Here is an 18,687-nt window from a genome sequence, read left to right as displayed (position 1 = left end):
TTATTTATTTATTTATTTATTTATTTATTTATTTATTTATTTATTTATTTATTTATTGTTATTGTGCAGAAAATAAACCTAAGAAATAAAAACAAAATAGTACTTTTAGATGGGTGCCGTGTCGGAGAGACTCCGGCAGATGGCACAGAAGCGTCAAAATCAGCCTCCTTTTAGTTTTGGCCTCCGTCCACTTGATGGCAGCAGAGACCAGTGAGTGCAACAGGGGCAGATGTTTTCTGTCGCCGGATTCCGTCACAAAGGACACAAAGAAGAAAAAAAGCAGCGGGAGAAAGAAGGAGGAAATGTCTTGAATGCCTTTTTTTTTTTTTTTTTTTTTACATGGATAAAGTATATCTGTGTATTTGAGCTGTATGTCGCTGTTACATGAGGTAATGAGAGGATAAGGAACGGGTTATTAGCGTGGTGCTTTATGTTGTCTTGACTGTTAATGGGCGCTTTGTTTCACTTCTGCACGTGGATGTAAACAAGGTGCACGAACCCGGAAACACGGATGTGTTCGTTCAAAAATACATAAACTTTGTTTCTTACAAGTAAACTGTTATAGATTTGGGGACATATGTGTCCGTATGCTATTTAAAAGTACATTTTGTTGAAATAATTGGTGCAATCATATTCCAACTCCTGAATTTACAAGGTGTGTGTGCTGTAACTCAAATATACAGTAACATATAAGCTGATTCAGCATCCCAGAGCAGCAAAAATATATATTTTTTAAATATACTTATTCTTATTATAATGATTGTATCTCAATTGGACATTTAGTTTAAAAAAATAAAGCCGTAACAACTATCAAACAAGCTGATAACAATAGTAAAAGAAAGTATAAAACAGAATCTCAAATATAATCACGATAAACCAGAAGGAATAAAATACTATGACCTGGATGGAATCTGTAGTATAGAAATAGATTTAAAGTTCCCTGCTTTTCAGAATTAGACATTTAGAAAGTAAATTTCCACATGCAGGAAATGTGTCTTAATGGTAGAATAGAATAGAATATATTGAATTAATCCTAAAGGGAAATTCTTCACACCATTGCTGTACACAAAAAAGAATCAATATTAATGTGTACAAGGTAGAAAGGTGTTTCACATTCATTAAAAACACAATTAGAAGTAATCTTTGGTTGCTTTAACCATCTTGTAGATTTTTTATATTTTTTTGGGCATCAAATTGACATTTCCAAGATGAGTGAGGAACCTGCAGCAGAAATCCAGCTGCTCAGAAGCCAGAAGGCAAAGCTCATTGAAGTCCTGAGTGCGGATGCTGACTTCGTCCTGCAGCATGCAGACTCTCTCTGTCTGCTGTCTCCTCACGGCTACCAGCAGGTGAAATCCTGCCGCGTTCCCACTCAGAAGATGACAGATCTTTTGGATCATGTCCTCCAGAGAGGCCCCGAAGCAGCACGGGGCCTTTTGAAACTTTTGAAGGAGCAGCCAATGCAGGAAACTTTCCCAATGCTTTCTTTTGTGAAGGATCTGCAAGTCGACACACTGTCCACAGGTAGCGCATCATTCTTCTCAGTAGTATCATTTGTGACCACTATTTGTTTATGTGTTGAAAATGCTTTCTTCTTTTTGTTTTGTATTTGCCAGGGAATAAAGAAACAATGACAAAGCGAAAACAAACACCTGAAACACAAGACTTAATTCCAGCTAAAAACAAGCGCAGTAATGGTGAGTCACTAGTAGTGAAAGTTTCCTTCCCCTTAAACTACCCAACCTTCACCCACTTCCTCTTTCTGTGTCTCTTGACACAGGTCCAGGCTTAGTGACGGAGAAGCAGCTGATGTCTGTGGCTCGCGCAGTCGGCCGGTCCTGGAGGGAAATAGGCAGAATGGGCCTGGAAATCCCGTCGGTGAAGCTGGAGCAGATTGAAGAGGACCACTCGTCTCACACAGAGCGAGTGTTTGCCATGTTGCGTCACTGGTGTACCTGTCAGAGGGAAAATGCCACCGCAGCTCACCTGCACTCCCTCCTCAGTCAGGACGACTGGGCACTGCCTCCTGAAAGCATTGATTTCCTCTTGGAGTCTGACTGAGGCTTTTCTGTCTTCACTGTGAGATGACAGAAGTGGAATATTTAAATCACAACTTCATGTTGCGATAAATAGCGCTGAACCACAGACATTTAAAATTTTAAATGGTGTTTAAAAATAAGAGATTATGAATGTCTTTAACATTTTCTTTTACTTTCTGCTGTTCGTATCTGTGGTGCAAGTTTTATCCTCCCTTGATTTAAAAAAAACTGAATTCACATGAAGCTTATTTCATTTTATTGTAAATACATGAGGACATTCCGAAAAGGCATTAAAATTGTGTTTTCTTTTTTATGACTTATTTGCTGTTTTGTTCAACATTACTGCATAAATTACAAGTCTATCTGATGCTTAAGATTGTAAATCTACAGGAATATTTCAATAATATTCAAATTATTTTACTCATGAAACATCACACACGACCAAATAAAACCCAATAGATTCATTTTGGGGGTACATATTCATGAGAGAATAAATGTTCCACAGGTGATATATACATTTCAAGCAAAGTTGTTTCTTTTTTAGTACATGGTTATACAGGCCTATTAGGGGCAGCATCTTTGGTTTGTTTTACCCCACAAAAGATGGGTTGTCCTGTAGCTATTACAACAACAACAAATAAGTTGTAATGTTTGGAAAGCTTTATTTAAAAAAAAAAAAAGCTTGTCTCCAAGAATAAAAACATTTCTATGCGTGCAGCGGCTTGACTTGAGGTCCGTCACGACCTCACCAACATGGCTTCCTCCATGTGTCAGTCCTCCTTGGTCACGTGTTCTCACGCAGGGCCAATCAGCGCCGTCCCCGGGGAGCACTTCCGGTGCCGTTTCCTGTCAGTGTTTGTAAACTGAGAGAAAATTGGAAGTGCGACAAGAAATAGAAAGCAGCAGCCCTCTGAAATCCGAAAGGTAAGAGGCCGGGTGTGCAGCCCGCTTCGCGCACAGCTCAGTGAGCGCGCGAGGCCGCGGTAGCGGGCGGCGTGTGGGAGCTGCAGGCGGAGGGAGAGGTGTTATTGTGGGGTCGGGCTCAGCCCGCACGCCCTGCCTGCCGCCGGGCTGTTATTGTGTGTGTGATGGGGGGAGGAGGAGGGCAGAGTGGTCCTAAAACCAGCCCCACTCCTGGGGACTGATCACGGCCTTCTCTCTCCGCGGGCTCCGATCTTTCACACTTGCGCACAAAAATACGTCACCGGAAGCTTTTCTGTGCATATTAAATGTGTTTAGCACACGTTATTTAGCCCAGTGATACATCATGTGTGTTAGTGGAAGGTCAAACAACTTTTGAGCAAACACAACGTTCAACTCTTATCTGCTCATTGAAGAGACTCACATGTTCCTCCTGTGTGGTGAATTTGAAGCCCACACTTGTTACTCCTCGTGCTGAAATAATAATAAGAATTTAGCTTCTGTGTTGCATCGTTGTAATGATGCGTTTTCTTCATTAATCAGACAGTTCTACGCAGTTTCATGAAGAAATCTGTAATAAGTTCTCACAATAATGGCATGGACAAAGTGTCTCTTGCTTCCTGTGCATCAGATTGATGCGTGCAACTTTGAAAATAAGCATAATTTTGCTTTTGAGCGTCCTGTTCATGATGCTCCTGAAGGGCTGCACTCCTGCAGGCTTTTCCCTGAAGTATTGTTTCGTAATCGGGCTTTCTGCAGAGCTTCATCGTGATACATTCTTTAAATCCAGCTGTGTTGGAGCAGGGGAACATTGAAAACCTGCAGCACTGTGCACCCACCTCAGCCCCAGAGAGTCAAACCAACGTTTAACCAAAGTAGTCGTGTGCAATCCTGTGAGGAACAGTTAAATATGTTGACATTGCATCAGTGCATGCTCCTTTGCACTGATCTCTCTATCTCTACTGTGCACACATCAGGAGAAAATATAGTGTAACAACAGGATAACTAAAGAAGAACTTGCTTGTAACATTTATTTTTACCATTTTCACAGTAACATTAATAATTATTATCAATGTTATTGAAGCTATAATGAGACATTTGTGTGCACATTAGTGCATTATTTTCCTCAGGATATGTTCTTCACAGACACTAATGTGTTCATATTCATGATCACCATGTCGACAAGTTACATTTTCCCCTTGATACTTCAGCTTCGTTATCATTTCATTCATTTTTGTTTGCGATGACGTGATTTGAGGAGAAAACATTCTTTCAGAAAAGTGGATGAAAAGAGTTTACCTGAGACCCGCGCACACCTGTAGGATGTTTCCTATGAATGCAACAGATGTTTGCTGAGACAAATAAATGAGTTCAGCGGTAAGAAATGATTGTTTACACAAAGTAGTTGTTTCCAACTGAAGATGTAGCATTGAGCAAATTTTAATCTTCTGATTTTATCCTAAATTTCTCTCAAGTTAGAGTGTCTGTCGTCTTTTAGAAACATTTCACTTCTATTTTAGCTGTGTTAAGTTTTATTTCACTAATTTTGACTTTTTCATAGCCCTGGCTCCTTATAATTTTACTATGATTTGATAAAGGCTAACACTTATATATGTGTGTGTTGTAGAAATACTTGCATATATATTTTACTCTACCTTTCAATCGGTTTGATTTGAGTTGCTTTCTTATAGGTTGATTACCTTTTTACGGCCTTTTACTATTTCATTGTATATCTATTTTAGTCTTTCAGTTAAGTCATTTTTAATTCTCTGGACATTGAATTTTGTATTTATATTTATTGATTCCTCCTGATGAGATAACGGGAGACACAGTTAATGACTTGATATCATTAACAGGTTCAGGGGAGAATTCATTTTCAGAGTTAAATGTTTTGTCGTGTTCCCATTCTGCAATTTATCTCTGAGCAGATGTTACTGGAAATACCCTGAATAAAATAAAATTGTCCCCTGAGCTGCGGTCAAGGTAGAAAATGGAAAGTACGAACTTTATTTATACAGTGTGTCATTAATGTACACAATTTGCACCAAATTTGATCACAATTCAGTTTGACCATGTAATGTAGTGCCAGGCTTGTTTTGTTTTCTCATGTATCACACCCGCACAAATGTTTTTTGGTTTTTTTGGGGGGGGGGGTTTCCTAGGGTTTCCCATCACACTTTATATTTTATGTCTGATAGTTGTGTTTCCGTGCACCAAACCATTGGGGTTATCCTGCCTGATTATCCGCGTGTTTCGTTGACGGACCAGAGTGCATGGTCATATATCCGTATGGTTCTACTTTCAGGCTTTGGCCCCCGATGATTTGGGTGGGCGTGGTCTCTTCTGTTACCCCTCATCTCGAGTGAAGCCCCCTCTGTTCCCCTCAAACACACACGCATTCAAACCACGACGATGACACACCATTCCAACAATTCTGTTCGAGATCATATGAAGTGGGTCAGTGGAAGTCTTTTCATCTCCAGAATCACCCTCATGGTTTCATCTGTCTGCCCCAGACCCCCCCCCCCCCCCCCCTTGTCCCGGTCCCTGTGAGAAGCCCTGTGGTCCCTGACATGTTGTCTGTGTTTGCCAGGCGGGGTTGCTGGGCTGCGAGGCGGTGCTGTCCAGCATGGCCCTGATGCAGGCCAACAACATCCCGGGCCAGAAGAAGATGATGTCCGCGCTGGGTCAGGGCCACAGAGGCAGTCCTGAGAGCCACCACACACACCCGCAGCACAGCCACAACCACCACGGGCCACAGGTTCACCACGGACAGGGCCAACACAGCCACATGGGACATCCATCGGCAGGGACCTGCCCACCACTGGTGAGAGAAATAGAATTTAACATGGAGACAAAAAAAATAAAAAAAGGGTTACTCACTACGGTCATTCAATTGTACAGGTAGGTTGTAAGAGTTGACACTATAATGGTGTGTGAGATACATTTTGTGTTTTCAAGCTGTTTATAAATGTTAAACAGTTTGAAATTCAGCGGATGACCCTGTGCCAGAGATCGTCCTGTTTGAGTCAGTGAAATTTTCCCAACTCATGCTTAGCTTCTCCTTCTCCCAAAAGCTAATCCGGAAAGACGGGGATTATCACTCATCGAGGGTGATGGATGGAAAGGACGTGCAGGCCAACCAGAATATGCAACCCAAAAAGAAACACAAAAAATCATCCCACAAAATTAAAGAGGAGGTGGAGGTAACCATGTTCACAAAGATTTAAGATGATGATAAAAAAAAGAAGCGTGTTGTTGCCCGCGTGCTCATTTCCATCATATTGGGTCGATGTTTGCAGCATTTACTGCCTCACATCAACATGGACGACGACGACGACTCCTCCCTGAAAGTCCAGAAGAACTTCATCTGCGATCACTGCTATGGAGCCTTCCGGAGCAGCTACCACCTCAAGAGACACATTCTCACACACACAGGTGAGAGCGGGCGTTTCTTCGCTCTTCGCCCTGTACTATTCACCCTCATTGTGTCGCTCTACAGAAGATTTTGGTGTTTACATCGACCTCATTAGGCGATTCATGAGTACAACACGAGAAAGAAGTCGGTACAAAGGCTGATGTGGGGTTTTCTGTCTGGGTTTAGGGGAGAAGCCATTTGCTTGCGATGCGTGTGACATGCGGTTCATTCAGCGTTACCACCTGGACAGACACAAGAGGGTCCACAGTGGAGAGAAGCCCTACCAGTGTGACCGCTGCCATCAGGTCAGTAAGACAGTTTACGTTGTTGAGTTCAGACTGCAATAATTCTGCTCACATCTTTTGATGCAACTCCGACTTAAATTTGCCGTCTAAAACACTACAGTGGCATGATTTCAAACTTAATACTGATTCGACTCAACATGCAACACTATTGCCACACCCACCACAACTATAGTCTCGGCCATTCAAATTTTTATTTAATGTAAAAATCTTACAGTGGTTACTCGCTTTGACCCTCCCACAGGTGGATTGAAAACTTAGAAAGATTACAGATATACTGGATAACCAGTCTGAAACATCCTGCTGCATAGTCTGAACGTCTCCAGGAGCTTCTGCTTCTTCTGGGTCAGATTCTAGTTCAAACTGGTATCGTGGGGAAAAACTGTGTTTCTATGAGCAATAGTGATAAATTCACTGCAAACATTAGTGCATGGTACCACGAGCGAAAGCCGCACATTCTCCCCCTCCCGTGGAGTCGGGACAGACACAGCTCATTGGACAGGCACAGAAGCCATAAGCAGCCTGTTCTCTGTAGAGCTCACTAGAGGGACTTTTAGACGAGCTGAAATTCAGCATCCAAGGCTGGATTTGAAGCAATACATTTTGAGTACCATATTGTTGGACCTCTGACATCTATTTAAAATAGTTGGAAAAACTGTATGATATGGGACCTTTTAAGGTTACGTGATGAGCGTTCGGTGCGGCAGCTCGATGTCCCTTACAGCCTCTGCAGTTTAGCGTCGATGGTTGAAGACAAGGAGAAAGCAGGGAGGAGGTTCAGAGTTTAAGGAGTAATCCTAATTAAAAAAAAAGATTAAAATCGTGAAGATTTCAATTAAAATGCACACTTTTATAACTGAATATAATAGAAAGTACTGTTAAAATGAATTAAAACTAGTGTCTAGGTAGCACACCTCAGTCAGTGCTTCCTGCTGTCTGTGGAGCTCAACACTGGTGCATTTAATGGAAAAAATTCAGTTCCATCAAACTTAAGTTCAGAGCCTCAGTCATCCAACCAAGAACCTATAAAAACATTCCTGACTTGGAGTTGAGGGAAACATGAGCTTGTGTCCTCGGTGGTTTGAGTTCGGCGCTTCCGCCTGGATTGTGGGAACAGGTTTGTCCCGGTAGCTTCACTGAAGCGCACGTCTTCTCTGCCTCGCTTCAGAACTTCTCGCGGACAGACCGGCTGCTGAGGCACCGACGGCTGTGCACAGTCGGGATGAGCAAAGACGAGAGCCAGTACTCCCAGAATGCATCTGGCCACACAGCCTCCTGGAGCCCGCTGCAGCCTTCCAACAACCGTCTGACTGTCTGAGCGTCGGCTGGAGCTCCGTGATGCGACACGATGGAGCCGAGACTGAGATCAACTCAGCCCAACACAGCGGCTCCTTCCTAAAGCTCCATAGTGGATTTTTGTACTTTTTTTTACGTACTGTTACATTAATGACGCAGGCGAAAAAGAGATGGACCACTTAGAAATCTTGGACTACAGTTCATGGTATTATGGCAATACTCCTTTTTACCTGAACAGTTGGAGGTATTTTTGCTGTCACTGAACAGTTTAACTACTTTTTTTCTTTTTTTTCCTTCTTTCTCTAATCTGGATGCTCAATGTATCATCCACCTTCTGATCTGCAGTCAACCGGCAGCTTTGCCTGTTTGTACTTATTCAGAAGTCTCTGAAGGACACACACACACACAGGATTTTACTGTTTCCCTTTTGTTTAATGCTCTTGAAGTTTTACTTGTGTACCAACAACAGAACAGGTGTGTGCGTGTGTGTGTGTGTGTGTGTGTGTGTAGCCCCGACCATGTAAGTAGCCGCCTATAAAACCAGTTTTTTGGTACTTTAAAAGAACACCGATCTGCATATTATCGGCGCTTATCGCAGAGTAAAATATCACACTAGTTGTGTGCGGAAAAAAAATGTCCTTTATAACCCCGACACACAAGTCTTAAATACATCAAAAATAATGTGTAACCCACGTTTCATCCAGATGAAGAAGTAGAAAACACTAGAAGTTAACCCGTTGCTCCTGAAATCTTTTGTCGTGTCCTGGACTTATATTCACAATTTTGCCAAACGTTTTGGATGCGATGCTTAAAACCGTTGATACTGAAATGCGACGGGCTTTATAGGAGTGTTTTTAAAGCTCTTAAACTGGGATATATAAACCACACATCTATAATATGTGCTTTGAACTGGGATTAGTTTGTAGAATCGTGTGAGAAATCTCAAAGGAGACGACACAAGCTTCTCTGATGCTCCTGACCGACATTCAATTTTTACAATATCTCAGTTTATCCCTTCATTTATTTTTTTATAACCCCTTTAAGTTGAGGACGGGAGGAGGAGGAGGACGACGATGACGACGACGGGTTCCTCACACTGTTCCTGTAGTGAGTGAATGTGACATTTCACTGCGTCTTCAGTGAAGATGATTTACCGTCTGGTTTAGTAAACAGGGGAACTTTGAACTTCTTAGATTGGTGGCGCCCAACAGCAGCACGTTAGGTCCAAGCTCTCCGTAAACACTGGACGTCGGTTCAGTCGTAGAACGCGCGCGTTTTAACTCTTCCTTAGACTAAAATGTTTAATCGTAGGCAGGTAGTCCAGCTGCTGTCAGACTTTTAGAAATATGTGAAAAGGAGTTTGGGGCCCATCGCTGACTGTCTGCTGTTTTATGGAGTTAATATATATTTAAATTGTATTAGGGGTAGAAATTTAGTATGTATGGGACCTAAACTCCTCAAGTGAATCAAAGTTTGGGTTGTTTTTTTTTCAAAGCTATATACATTAGTCTGGTTATTTTGTTACGACATGTGGAAAAGCCGCAGAGGGTCATTGTTCATCGTGTTTTTAGGAGGAAGCTTCCACTCATGTCCTTTTAGAGTAGCAGCCATGTTTAGTTTTCAAAACCTTTATTTGCATGTATTCTTTGGAGGATCTTGTATTTTATTTTCTCTCTTCATTTTCTTTTTTCTTTTTTTAATTCTTTATGTGAGTCCCAATATTCATTTGTCAGGAGTGAAGTGAGTTTTGACTCAGTCCGTCACACTGTACCTAGTGGAGTATTAGGGCCTCAAATCACAATAAAAAGGTGTTTCTTTCTCATCGCAGTATGTTGCTCGTGTGATCTACAACCGGGTTTCTTCAGTGGGTTCACAAGTACTAACCTTTTATTCTTTCACATTCGTCCTGCAGAAAGCCAGAGTGTTATTCACTCAGATTTACATCTTCCGCTGGAAACTCTGCAACATGATACAGTCACAGTTGTGAGAAATCAGCGATGCACCAGTTCCGTCAGCAGGTGGCAGCCACGACCACATGAGCCACTTTTATTTCATTGTGAGGTAAAAGTGGAAGCAAAAAAGACACAATACTAAATGTTTTAACCCCATCACTGAAGGGTCAAAATCATCTGCGTGGGAATACCAACAGACGATTGGCATGAAAAAGTTATTTTTTTTTTTTAATTAAATACCATTAATACATAAAGTATTGTTTGTTTTTGCACTCTAGCTGTCTAAAAGTGTTTCAGGTTGTTAATAATGCTCCTTTAGACATGCACAATCACACACTATAGACGGACTTTGGCTCAAACTGCCAAACATTGCATTAGGACAGTCTGCTCTTTTTTTGGAATTTCCCCCACAAGAATCCATCTGATGTCTTAAACCTCATGAAATCTGTCTTTACGTGTAATTTCACCTCTACCTAAGGTTAGAGCGTTAACATTTCAACATTCTTTGTTCAAAACTAACCAGAAACAGACAGTAGGGGAATGTAAATGTACAACACTCAATCACGGGGGCCATTTGTTCCAAATGTTTATGTGGAGAAATGTTCAATGGATATAACAGTCTGGGTGTGAATGGTTGATGCCCCACATTTTTCCGAGAGGAGAAAAGAAATTCTCCAACTGCATTGTCCCATAACTCTGCCTGCGTGGGTATTGCCACATTGGCCGTGCGTTAGGAAGTGCAGATCATAGCCTTTAGCACCTTTCTTTTTCGCTATTGACTAGTTCTTTAATTACGGCATTAGGATAGGCAGGATGAGATCAGCCCGAAGGCTGCTGGGAGTGTGCGCTTTCCCCCATGGGAGACATCCCCTCCTGCTGCAGTCTGATTTACAGCACCCACAGGCCCCCGGCACTTAACAATGGACCTTCTTAAGTGAGGTAGATGGGGAGGAGATCAGAGAGGGGGGAGATAACACTCCATCTTCATGCACAAAGTGCTGAAATCATCGGGGTTCGAAATCATCTCAGCGAGACAGACCGATCATGGAGTCGGTCCAGAGGTAAAGTGTGGGAGTGCTGCCTTGTCCTCAGCCCGCCTCACTCCATCAGGGAGGAGAGCTCTCCTCAAGACTGATCGCCAGCTCTCCACATGCTCGCCTCTGCTGTCAGAGAGCCGCAAAAAGAAAACCAACCCAAAAAAAAAAAAATAGCCCTTCCAAACAGAAATTTCCAGCGGTAAATCTCAGCTGACTGCAAATGTTGTGGTTCTGTCAACATGTGGGCGGTTCAGAGGTTTACAAAAACAAGCGCAAACCTTCCGTCTCCTTACAAATGTTTGGCTGCCCCCTGATCAAACACATCACGGGCCCAACCGCAAATGATTGAAACCCTTCCCAACAATAGCTCCTGCTATCTCGCTCTCCCTGAGGTGTGGGAGAGCCTTTTCATCTCGGGCTTTGATTAATAAAGGAATCGCTGGTTGGTGGGAAGCGACGATGTGCCCCCGCCGAGCATCCATCACGCCGGTGACAGCCCCACCTCTCTGTGTTAATTAGCAGTGATATTTAAGCTGTCTGAGGTATTCCGTGGCCGTCAGCGCGGTGGTGCTGCTCATCATTAAAATTTCAATCCCTCTGTCCGGGTTACTCCCATTTTTCCCTTCGACAGCTCAGTGAGCACGTCGCCTCACACAGGAGCACAAACGTAGGTCAGATGAATTATCCGTCAACTCCACTCGGTTGGTGCACCCTCGCTCGTTTTCGTGCGTTTGAGCGTTGAACCAACATTGTGGAAGCATCAATTCAAACTCGGCGCATTTGCTCAGTGATTATCTGATATCAAATGAAGGAATTTGTCATAAATTCCAAAGTTCTCATCGAACAATGAGCTGGGACATTGTGAATGCATTACTTATTAATGAATACCAAATATTTTAATATTCTTTAATACTTGGGGCTATTATTCAGAAATCAATTATTTAAGTAGCTGAGCGCTGGTATATGTTATAACCAAGAGCCACTGTGCACCAAAATGAGAATTTTAGTGGCGTAATTTACAGAATGAAGAACATCAAAGCAAATGGTGACCTTCTTCCAATAATCTTGAGATTAACAAGACGATCTGGAAGGTATACACAGAGTTAGACTCTCGTAAACATATGCGTGGAACCGAGGGGGACGACTGCCAGCCGCCTGCCTCCCGGGCTGCGTCTGAGGGGAACGTTGTGTCCCGTCACACCTCAAAGTGCCCCATATTCAGATCTCTGCCACTACTTTTCTAATTAGTGTAACTCAACAAGATTAATTACCCCGTGTGCATCATTCCCCCAAATACTCAAATAGACAAAACAGAGGAGAAGAGGAGCGAAAGCCATCACCTATCAAACGGGTCACAGGGGGAATGTTTGAACTGGGCCTATACCTGCTTTGTGAGTATATTCAGATCATGAATATTCAGACGTGCAAATGAGCCTCCAGTGAAGTTAACAACGTGCAAGTTTTGTGGTTTTTGTAACTTAATGAAAATATTTAAAAGTGAGAGGGAATGTGAGTATCCGGATAAGGCGTTTGGTGCAAATAGGTTAAAGATTTTAAATTCGACAGGGTGGACTCAATGGGAACAGTTGTGCTTGAACTGGTTTCCTCTGGCAATTCAAACTAAAACAAATGTGAGGTGTAGCTCGCCGTGTTTTCCCTGTTCAGGTCGTACCTGCCTCCGCCCATACTGAGCTGAAATCGGCTCTCTGACCCTGACCTGGATGAAGGGGTGTAGAAGATGGATGTGACATCTTTTTCTGTCTTTTTGTCCAAAATCTCCAGTTGTCTTCCTGAAATCACAGATATCGTTGAGTGTTTTCTTGCTACACTCCTGTGAAGCAGTTTCCAAGCACAAAGCTCAAGTTCAGTCATGTTGTTGCACAGATGGATTTCTTCTTCCACCTTCCCTTTTCTCCTTCTTCCAACAGAGATGAATTAATTCTCGGCAGACAGACGAATGTGCTTTGGCTTTTTGTCATTAATCCACAGTTTGTCTGGGCTTGTTTGGACTGTGATGGTTTTCTTAAAACAAAAAAGAAAAGAAAAAAAACAATGGGTCACTCACAGGGCAATCCAGCAAAACCTCAGACGGCCAAAGCCAGCTTTCCTGGAATCCAGCGGTTTTCAAAGCGTGGGGCGGGGCGCCGCCCCGAGGGGACGCCATCGAGCTTCATAAGGGCCACAGCAAGAACAACCAGTAGGTCAGAAGGACGTCTTCTCCCATCAAGTTGTTGTTCATTTTCATTTTTGAAATCCAGGGTGAAAATAATTTGCATTTTAATATAAAACACACATTTATGGAACTGAATTTAACTGTATTAGAGAGCAACTAAAACTACTGAATAGGCTGCAGTTTAAAAACCTTAAGCTTCATATTACCACATATCAAAATAAGGTATAAAAGCAGACCCTTTGATTGAAGCTTTTTATAGTGTTGTCGGTTTTCTCAATGATGCCACGAACAAACACAACAACAACAAAAAACACTTTTTTAAAAAACATATAGTATATAGTTGTTTATTGCTATGAAATAAAGACACAACAGATTGATGGATGGAGTTTCCTACAAATGTCACTTTTCATTTGCTGAGCTGATTCTGATACGAATGATCTTATCTGGTGGTTTTACTGAACTGATTGAAGTGAAGCTGAAGCTAAATCAGGCAGGGAATCTGGATTACATGAATACTTTTCATACAGCTGCAGACAACACGGAGCAGATACAGTATGAACAGATTGTTAACCCTTTATTGTTCAAGCGACCATATATGGTCATTAGTCTTGAACTCTTGACATTTGCTTTGACTTAAGTGTCTCTTGCTTTAAAATAATCCAAAATGCATAAGTTGGTTAAAAATATATAATTAAATGCAAAAGTCCATCAACTTTACTGTGTTTTTTTGGTAGTTCTTAGACCTTCAACCTGATGTTTTAAAAAATATACTTGGCCCAAAATAGCTTTTTTTTCAGTAATGTGAAAAAACCTAATTTATCCTTTCTTCAATCAGGATTTAAACAAGTGCCCTATAAAGGGTTAAAGTGGTTTGCATGGCCCCCTCACCACAGGGGGGTTTGAGTTCAAATCTTGGCATGGATGGATGGATGGATGGATGGATGGAGATTCATCATCATTACAGACATGTCCACTCGCTGACATTAGTTTAAAGTACTCATCTTACGACAACCTCTGGTTGGTATAAGATAAAATGCTGACTGTTACCGAGGCAGACCTCTTCCGTCAGCCAGACACACAATAAACTGCTCTAAACAGAGAGAATTTTTTTTTTTTTTTTAAACAATTAACTGTGTGTTGGAAAGGGTTTGGTAAACTAATGCTTTTACTCTTACAATTATTTCACTTTATTGCTTAATTTAATCTAAACCTCGACTTGTAGCCAATGATTATGTTCTACAATGTAAAATTAAAATGCAAACAGACTTGCACATATACCTAAAATGGATTTGGATGTTTTAAGGGTACAAAGGTTTTATCTTTTCAGTGGAAGAAAATTACAGAGACTCAAAGTATTTGGGAATAGATAAACAAGGGGTCATTTGAAACGATGATGTGTGGTTTGGTTAAAGACACTGTCCAAAGAAAAGTTTTAGGAAAGCTGCAAACCTCTACACACCTGTGCAGCCTCAATATTTGATTATGGCTCAACTGTCAATGGGAATAGAAGCTAAATGAATTTTGTAGAAGTAACAGACTTAGAAAATGTTGAAGGTAAACCCCAAAAGAAACACGTTTTACCCCTGAAGGTAGATTTTGCTCTGAATAAAAATAAAAAAAAAAACACATTCCTCTGTAGTACGACTACCAGTATATCCACTTTCAGGAGAGCTTGTTTCATGACCTCAGAACAGAATAACTGTGTAATTTTGTCGGTCACAACTGTACAACAAGGACAAAAGTTCACATCTAGACTCGGCAGGAAGGGCCTCACTGTAATGGTTAACTCTATACAGGTATATTTATCCCAGCGCCTTCTAACACGCCGCCGAGCCATTCGTCATTCCTGTGAGTTCAGGGGGATCATGTCTCTTTAAGATGTAAAACCTGTTTTCTTTCTCTGACATGGCACGCTGTCAGAGGGCACGCCGCGTAACCCCGAGTTATCAAGTTCAGGAGAAGGTCTTTTATGAAATTATGCAATTTAGCTTGACAAGACAAGTCTAGGGCTTTCCTTGTTCTCTTTATTTTCAAACAATTTTCCACTTGAGCAGACAGCCCCAAGTGTGAAGTGAGAGAGTAAAGAGAGGGATTTGATATCCAGGGGAAGCGGTGCATGAATTCACTCGAGGTTGATGGACAGGGCAGGGGCGGCCATGCTATTTACCCTTAGAGATTTCCATGGGTCAAGGCTGTTACAGGGCCACATTCTCCCTCTTCTTGATCTTGTCAAGATAGACTGTCAGGCTGATGAAGAGATATGCTGCAGATAGATGATGGGGTTGCACGAACACTGGGCCTGCGGATGTAGAAGCCAGACAAAGTGACTTTGGCAGTGTGACGCTGCTACCAGTCAGTTATACAGCTTTGGAAGAAAGAAAGAAAGAAAGAAAGAGGTCAGTAAACATTAAATATTCGATGGTGCTCCTTGTACTTTGTGGAATGAATCAGTAAATGGAAATGACTTGCTCGCTGAAAAGCTTTATTTTACAACCACATGCACAAATACTTATTTTTTGCACTGTAAGCAGTAAGATGATTGACTCTGTCATTCAAGCTCTTCTGACCTCCGAGTCAACTGAAGATCTGGAGTTCATGAGCAGGCACGTGTACAGAGAGACCCCAGGTGTCCCACAGGTACAGATTGCCCCAGGAGGAAAGCTTTCTCACAAGACCATTCATCACATTTCTGTCATTTTAGCTTCTGAAGTCCCCCAATACAGACAACCTATAAGTAAATTAGCATAGTTTAAAATCTTTAATCTAATGACTTTACGCTTTACATCTATTCAAAAGAAATTAACTCTCATTGCCTTGCAAAACACCAATTATGTTCTTTTACTAATTGCAGCATATTAGCCTCTGTTTAAAGTGTGATTGCTGAAGGCTGGAAGTGTTGGTTCTGTCAGAATTGGTTGCACATTTGCACAATATCCTTGTGAAAGGATTTTGCTTGCTCTTTGTTTTATTTTTGTTTGAAGGAATTTCCTCCTGAGATTAATGTAGTATTTCTATTCTATTCTATTCTATTCTATTAGAAAAAAGAGAAAAAAATTTATGAAAAACCTGTAAATGCACAAAATGTCCCAGTATCTCTCTCTCTCTCTCTCCTTGCAGACTGGCATTCCTTCTTTGTGGTATTTTCCTGGAAACATTTTTGGATTCTCCTCACTTTTTTTTCCTTTTCTTTTTTTTCACCATGCCACATTTCTCTGTCCCTCCTCTTCTGCTCTCATGATGTAAGGACTATTATACTCTAGTGCCACCTCCCTTTAGGGATAAGATTTTTTACGATTGCAACCTGACACCGTTTCTGTGTCCTATAAGCGACAGAGCTGTAACTCACTTCAAAGGCGGGAGGCATCAAATCACCGCGCGCCCGTAAATCCACCTGTCAGGCGGCAGCCAATCAGCGCGCGGCCTTAAATCTCCGCTGTCACGCTGGCGGCCAATGGCAAGACGAGCGCAGTAAATCTGTCGGGGGGCCGCTCTGTTAACGGTGCCGTGGTGTGGTTGGGGAATCCACGGGAAGGGAGGGAGTGGAGTGGAGAAAGTGTATGACAGAGGGAGGAGGGAACAAACTGAGGCTTCGGAGGTATGTATGCCACAGAAAAGGCCTTTTTTCCTCAAACTCTGCAAAAAAAAAAAAAAAAAAACACAATAAAAAGCCCCCACTCTGTTGTAAAACAGGAGGGCATGCAGTGTTTTTTCTTTTCAGCTGCATAACAAGACTAAACATGAAAAGGAGGAAAAGGAGTGTTTTTGCAGCCTTGATGGATGCTGAGGAAGCCCAATAACACCAGAAAGTCTCATAAAGGTTTACAGCCAGCACGACTGAGTCTGATGTCGACCGTCCACACTGAAAATGACTGATGGGCCTTCTTTAGTGCTCTTTTGCATCACTGCGGCACCAAAAACCTGAGGCGGACTGTTTGATAACCGCAGTGACCTCTGAACTACACCATCCCAACCAGATGTGACCCAGCTGTGCGCCGCTACAGGAGGATGGAATTGCACTTGCAGCGCAGAAAACATAAACAACAACGCTGGAGGATACTCCTGCATCTAAGTCCTTGTCAGGCTCTAGTATTTCACATCCAGAGAGCGTCCACTATCAGTCTTCTGAAGCATTGGTTTCAGTAACGACTAATTCATTGCCCCGGAAAACAGTGAGGAAAACAGCAGAGGGAAAACACATCAGGTAGAATATTTCCCCGATTAACAACGCCCTTGGTGATGCACTTTCATTATCCTATCAAAGTTGAACATTTTCATGTGATAAATCTTCTAAGCGTCATAAAATAACAGGTCCTGCAAAGGCAATGCTGTTCCATCCCATAGAAGAAGAAAAAAAAAAAAAAAGCCTTCCCTTTTACAAATCCCACAATTTTTTTCACCAACCTGTAACGATGTCCAATAAAGCAAGACACGTTTGCGGTGACGTTTTTATTCCGCATCAACAAAAAAATTAAACATTAGCATCAGAATTTACAGTCATCTTATGTCATTACTATGAAAACTTCTTTTTTTTTCTTCCTTCCATGAAACATAAATAGTGGGGTGAGTTATGGCAGAGGCGGGCAAGAGTGCAATGGTGGAGGTGTTGTTTTTGGCTGGCTTTCCTTGGAGTGGCCATGATTCTCTATTCTATGGGAATCCATAAACAGACCCAGAGAGGGCAACCGGGGCCATAAACCACGTCAGGCTGCCACAATGCTGCTCAGGCAAAAGGGAGCAGGCCCGGGACCATGCCTCCTCTTCTTCTCACATCAACACACAACTGCAGTCACTTTGAGCTGCCTTTAATGACTTATCTAAGAATGCTGTGTCTTCAATAATTCCTTATATTTGATGGTGGGTCTCCCACATAAACCTCAAAGGATCCTGATTCTCCTTAAAAGAAATGGTATTCCGTTTTTACAAATACTTTTATAATATCCAATATCATCCAATTAAACCTTCATTTTAATCATTTAACATGATATTCTGGTGAAAATGGGAGGGTAGTTGATGTAAAATAGCCCTGTTAATGTTAATACAGTGGGTCATTAAACATCATGGGGGTCTTGCCCTTTGCCCTGCTCACACAATATATGGGCACTTACTTTAATACGTTTACTGTACTGGATCCAACATGCTGTCATTGTTTTCCCCTCTGTTGTTGCTGTTTAGCTGGACAAGCCACTGGATGGCTGCACGGGCCCATTGACTATGACATAAACACTCTGTAAGCTCACAGATGATGATAATTTATTAAACCTAATTCACACAGTCCACTCTCTTTCTCTCTCTCTCTCTCACACACACACACACATGCACACACACACACACACACACACAGGGAAGAAAGAGAGCAACTCTCACTATATGCATCGATCAATTACAAGGCTCCAGCCCACACGTCTCTGACAATTTTACTGCATGTTATGTACAGCATGTCAAGCCACGGCGTTTCAAACTGTTATACTCATTCCTGTATAATTAATATAAATTACCTCGCTGCTTTTTATGATGGTGCAAGTGTAATTAGCGGATGAAAGCAAGTCACT

At 41.9% G+C, this 18,687-nt stretch overlaps 2 protein-coding genes across 6 annotated transcripts; both read left to right on the top strand.

Annotated features, from left to right (window-relative positions):
* The first annotated feature begins 260 nt into the window (after nt 1-260).
* On the top strand, nt 261-2,355 carry LOC308112964 (uncharacterized protein). 2 transcript variants are annotated; one of them, XM_080468814.1, is made up of 4 exons: nt 261-389; nt 1,347-1,524; nt 1,617-1,697; nt 1,781-2,355. In XM_080468814.1, exons 1-4 carry the CDS (start codon nt 372-374, stop codon nt 2,059-2,061), a joined length of 558 nt encoding a protein of 185 aa, XP_080324940.1. In that variant the 5' UTR covers nt 261-371; the 3' UTR covers nt 2,062-2,355. The 2 variants fall into 2 exon arrangements, with proteins under 2 accessions (XP_080324940.1, XP_080324939.1); XM_080468813.1 differs by lacking the exon at nt 261-389 and having other exon boundaries at nt 935-1,524.
* Nucleotides 2,356-2,863: 508 nt separating this feature from the next.
* Nucleotides 2,864-9,802, top strand: znf740b (zinc finger protein 740b). Of its 4 annotated transcripts, XM_080468541.1 has the most exons (7): nt 2,875-2,963; nt 5,266-5,417; nt 5,554-5,787; nt 6,038-6,166; nt 6,263-6,398; nt 6,565-6,683; nt 7,849-9,802. In XM_080468541.1, the coding sequence occupies exons 2-7, from the start codon at nt 5,373-5,375 to the stop codon at nt 7,996-7,998; spliced, it is 813 nt and encodes a 270-aa protein (XP_080324667.1). In that variant the 5' UTR covers nt 2,875-2,963; nt 5,266-5,372; the 3' UTR covers nt 7,999-9,802. The 4 variants fall into 4 exon arrangements, with proteins under 4 accessions (XP_080324669.1, XP_080324668.1, XP_080324667.1 ...); XM_080468543.1 differs by lacking the exon at nt 5,266-5,417 and having other exon boundaries at nt 2,864-2,963; XM_080468540.1 differs by lacking the exon at nt 6,565-6,683 and having other exon boundaries at nt 7,849-9,796.
* Nucleotides 9,803-18,687: the final 8,885 nt, after the last annotated feature.

The sequence above is a fragment of the Lipophrys pholis genome, assembly GCF_963383615.2.
Source record: "Lipophrys pholis genome assembly, chromosome: 8".
Lineage (NCBI taxonomy): Eukaryota > Metazoa > Chordata > Actinopteri > Blenniiformes > Blenniidae > Lipophrys > Lipophrys pholis.
Note: the sequence above shows the minus strand (reverse complement) of the source record. Positions and strands in the feature narration are given on the sequence as shown.

What these genes read in the sequence shown, in the direction of transcription:
- znf740b (XM_080468540.1), top strand. Translation starts at nt 5,373, where the DNA reads ATGACACACCATTCCAACAATTCTGTTCGAGATCATATGAAGTGG. An exon ending in CAGGGACCTGCCCACCACTG is followed by an intron (nt 5,788 to 6,037) that starts GTGAGAGAAATA and finishes TTCTCCCAAAAG; the next exon opens with CTAATCCGGAAAGACGGGGA. An exon ending in ACACATTCTCACACACACAG is followed by an intron (nt 6,399 to 7,848) that starts GTGAGAGCGGGC and finishes GCCTCGCTTCAG; the next exon opens with AACTTCTCGCGGACAGACCG.
- LOC308112964 (XM_080468813.1), top strand. Translation starts at nt 1,209, where the DNA reads ATGAGTGAGGAACCTGCAGCAGAAATCCAGCTGCTCAGAAGCCAGAAG. An exon ending in AGTCGACACACTGTCCACAG is followed by an intron (nt 1,525 to 1,616) that starts GTAGCGCATCAT and finishes TGTATTTGCCAG; the next exon opens with GGAATAAAGAAACAATGACA. An exon ending in TAAAAACAAGCGCAGTAATG is followed by an intron (nt 1,698 to 1,780) that starts GTGAGTCACTAG and finishes CTCTTGACACAG; the next exon opens with GTCCAGGCTTAGTGACGGAG.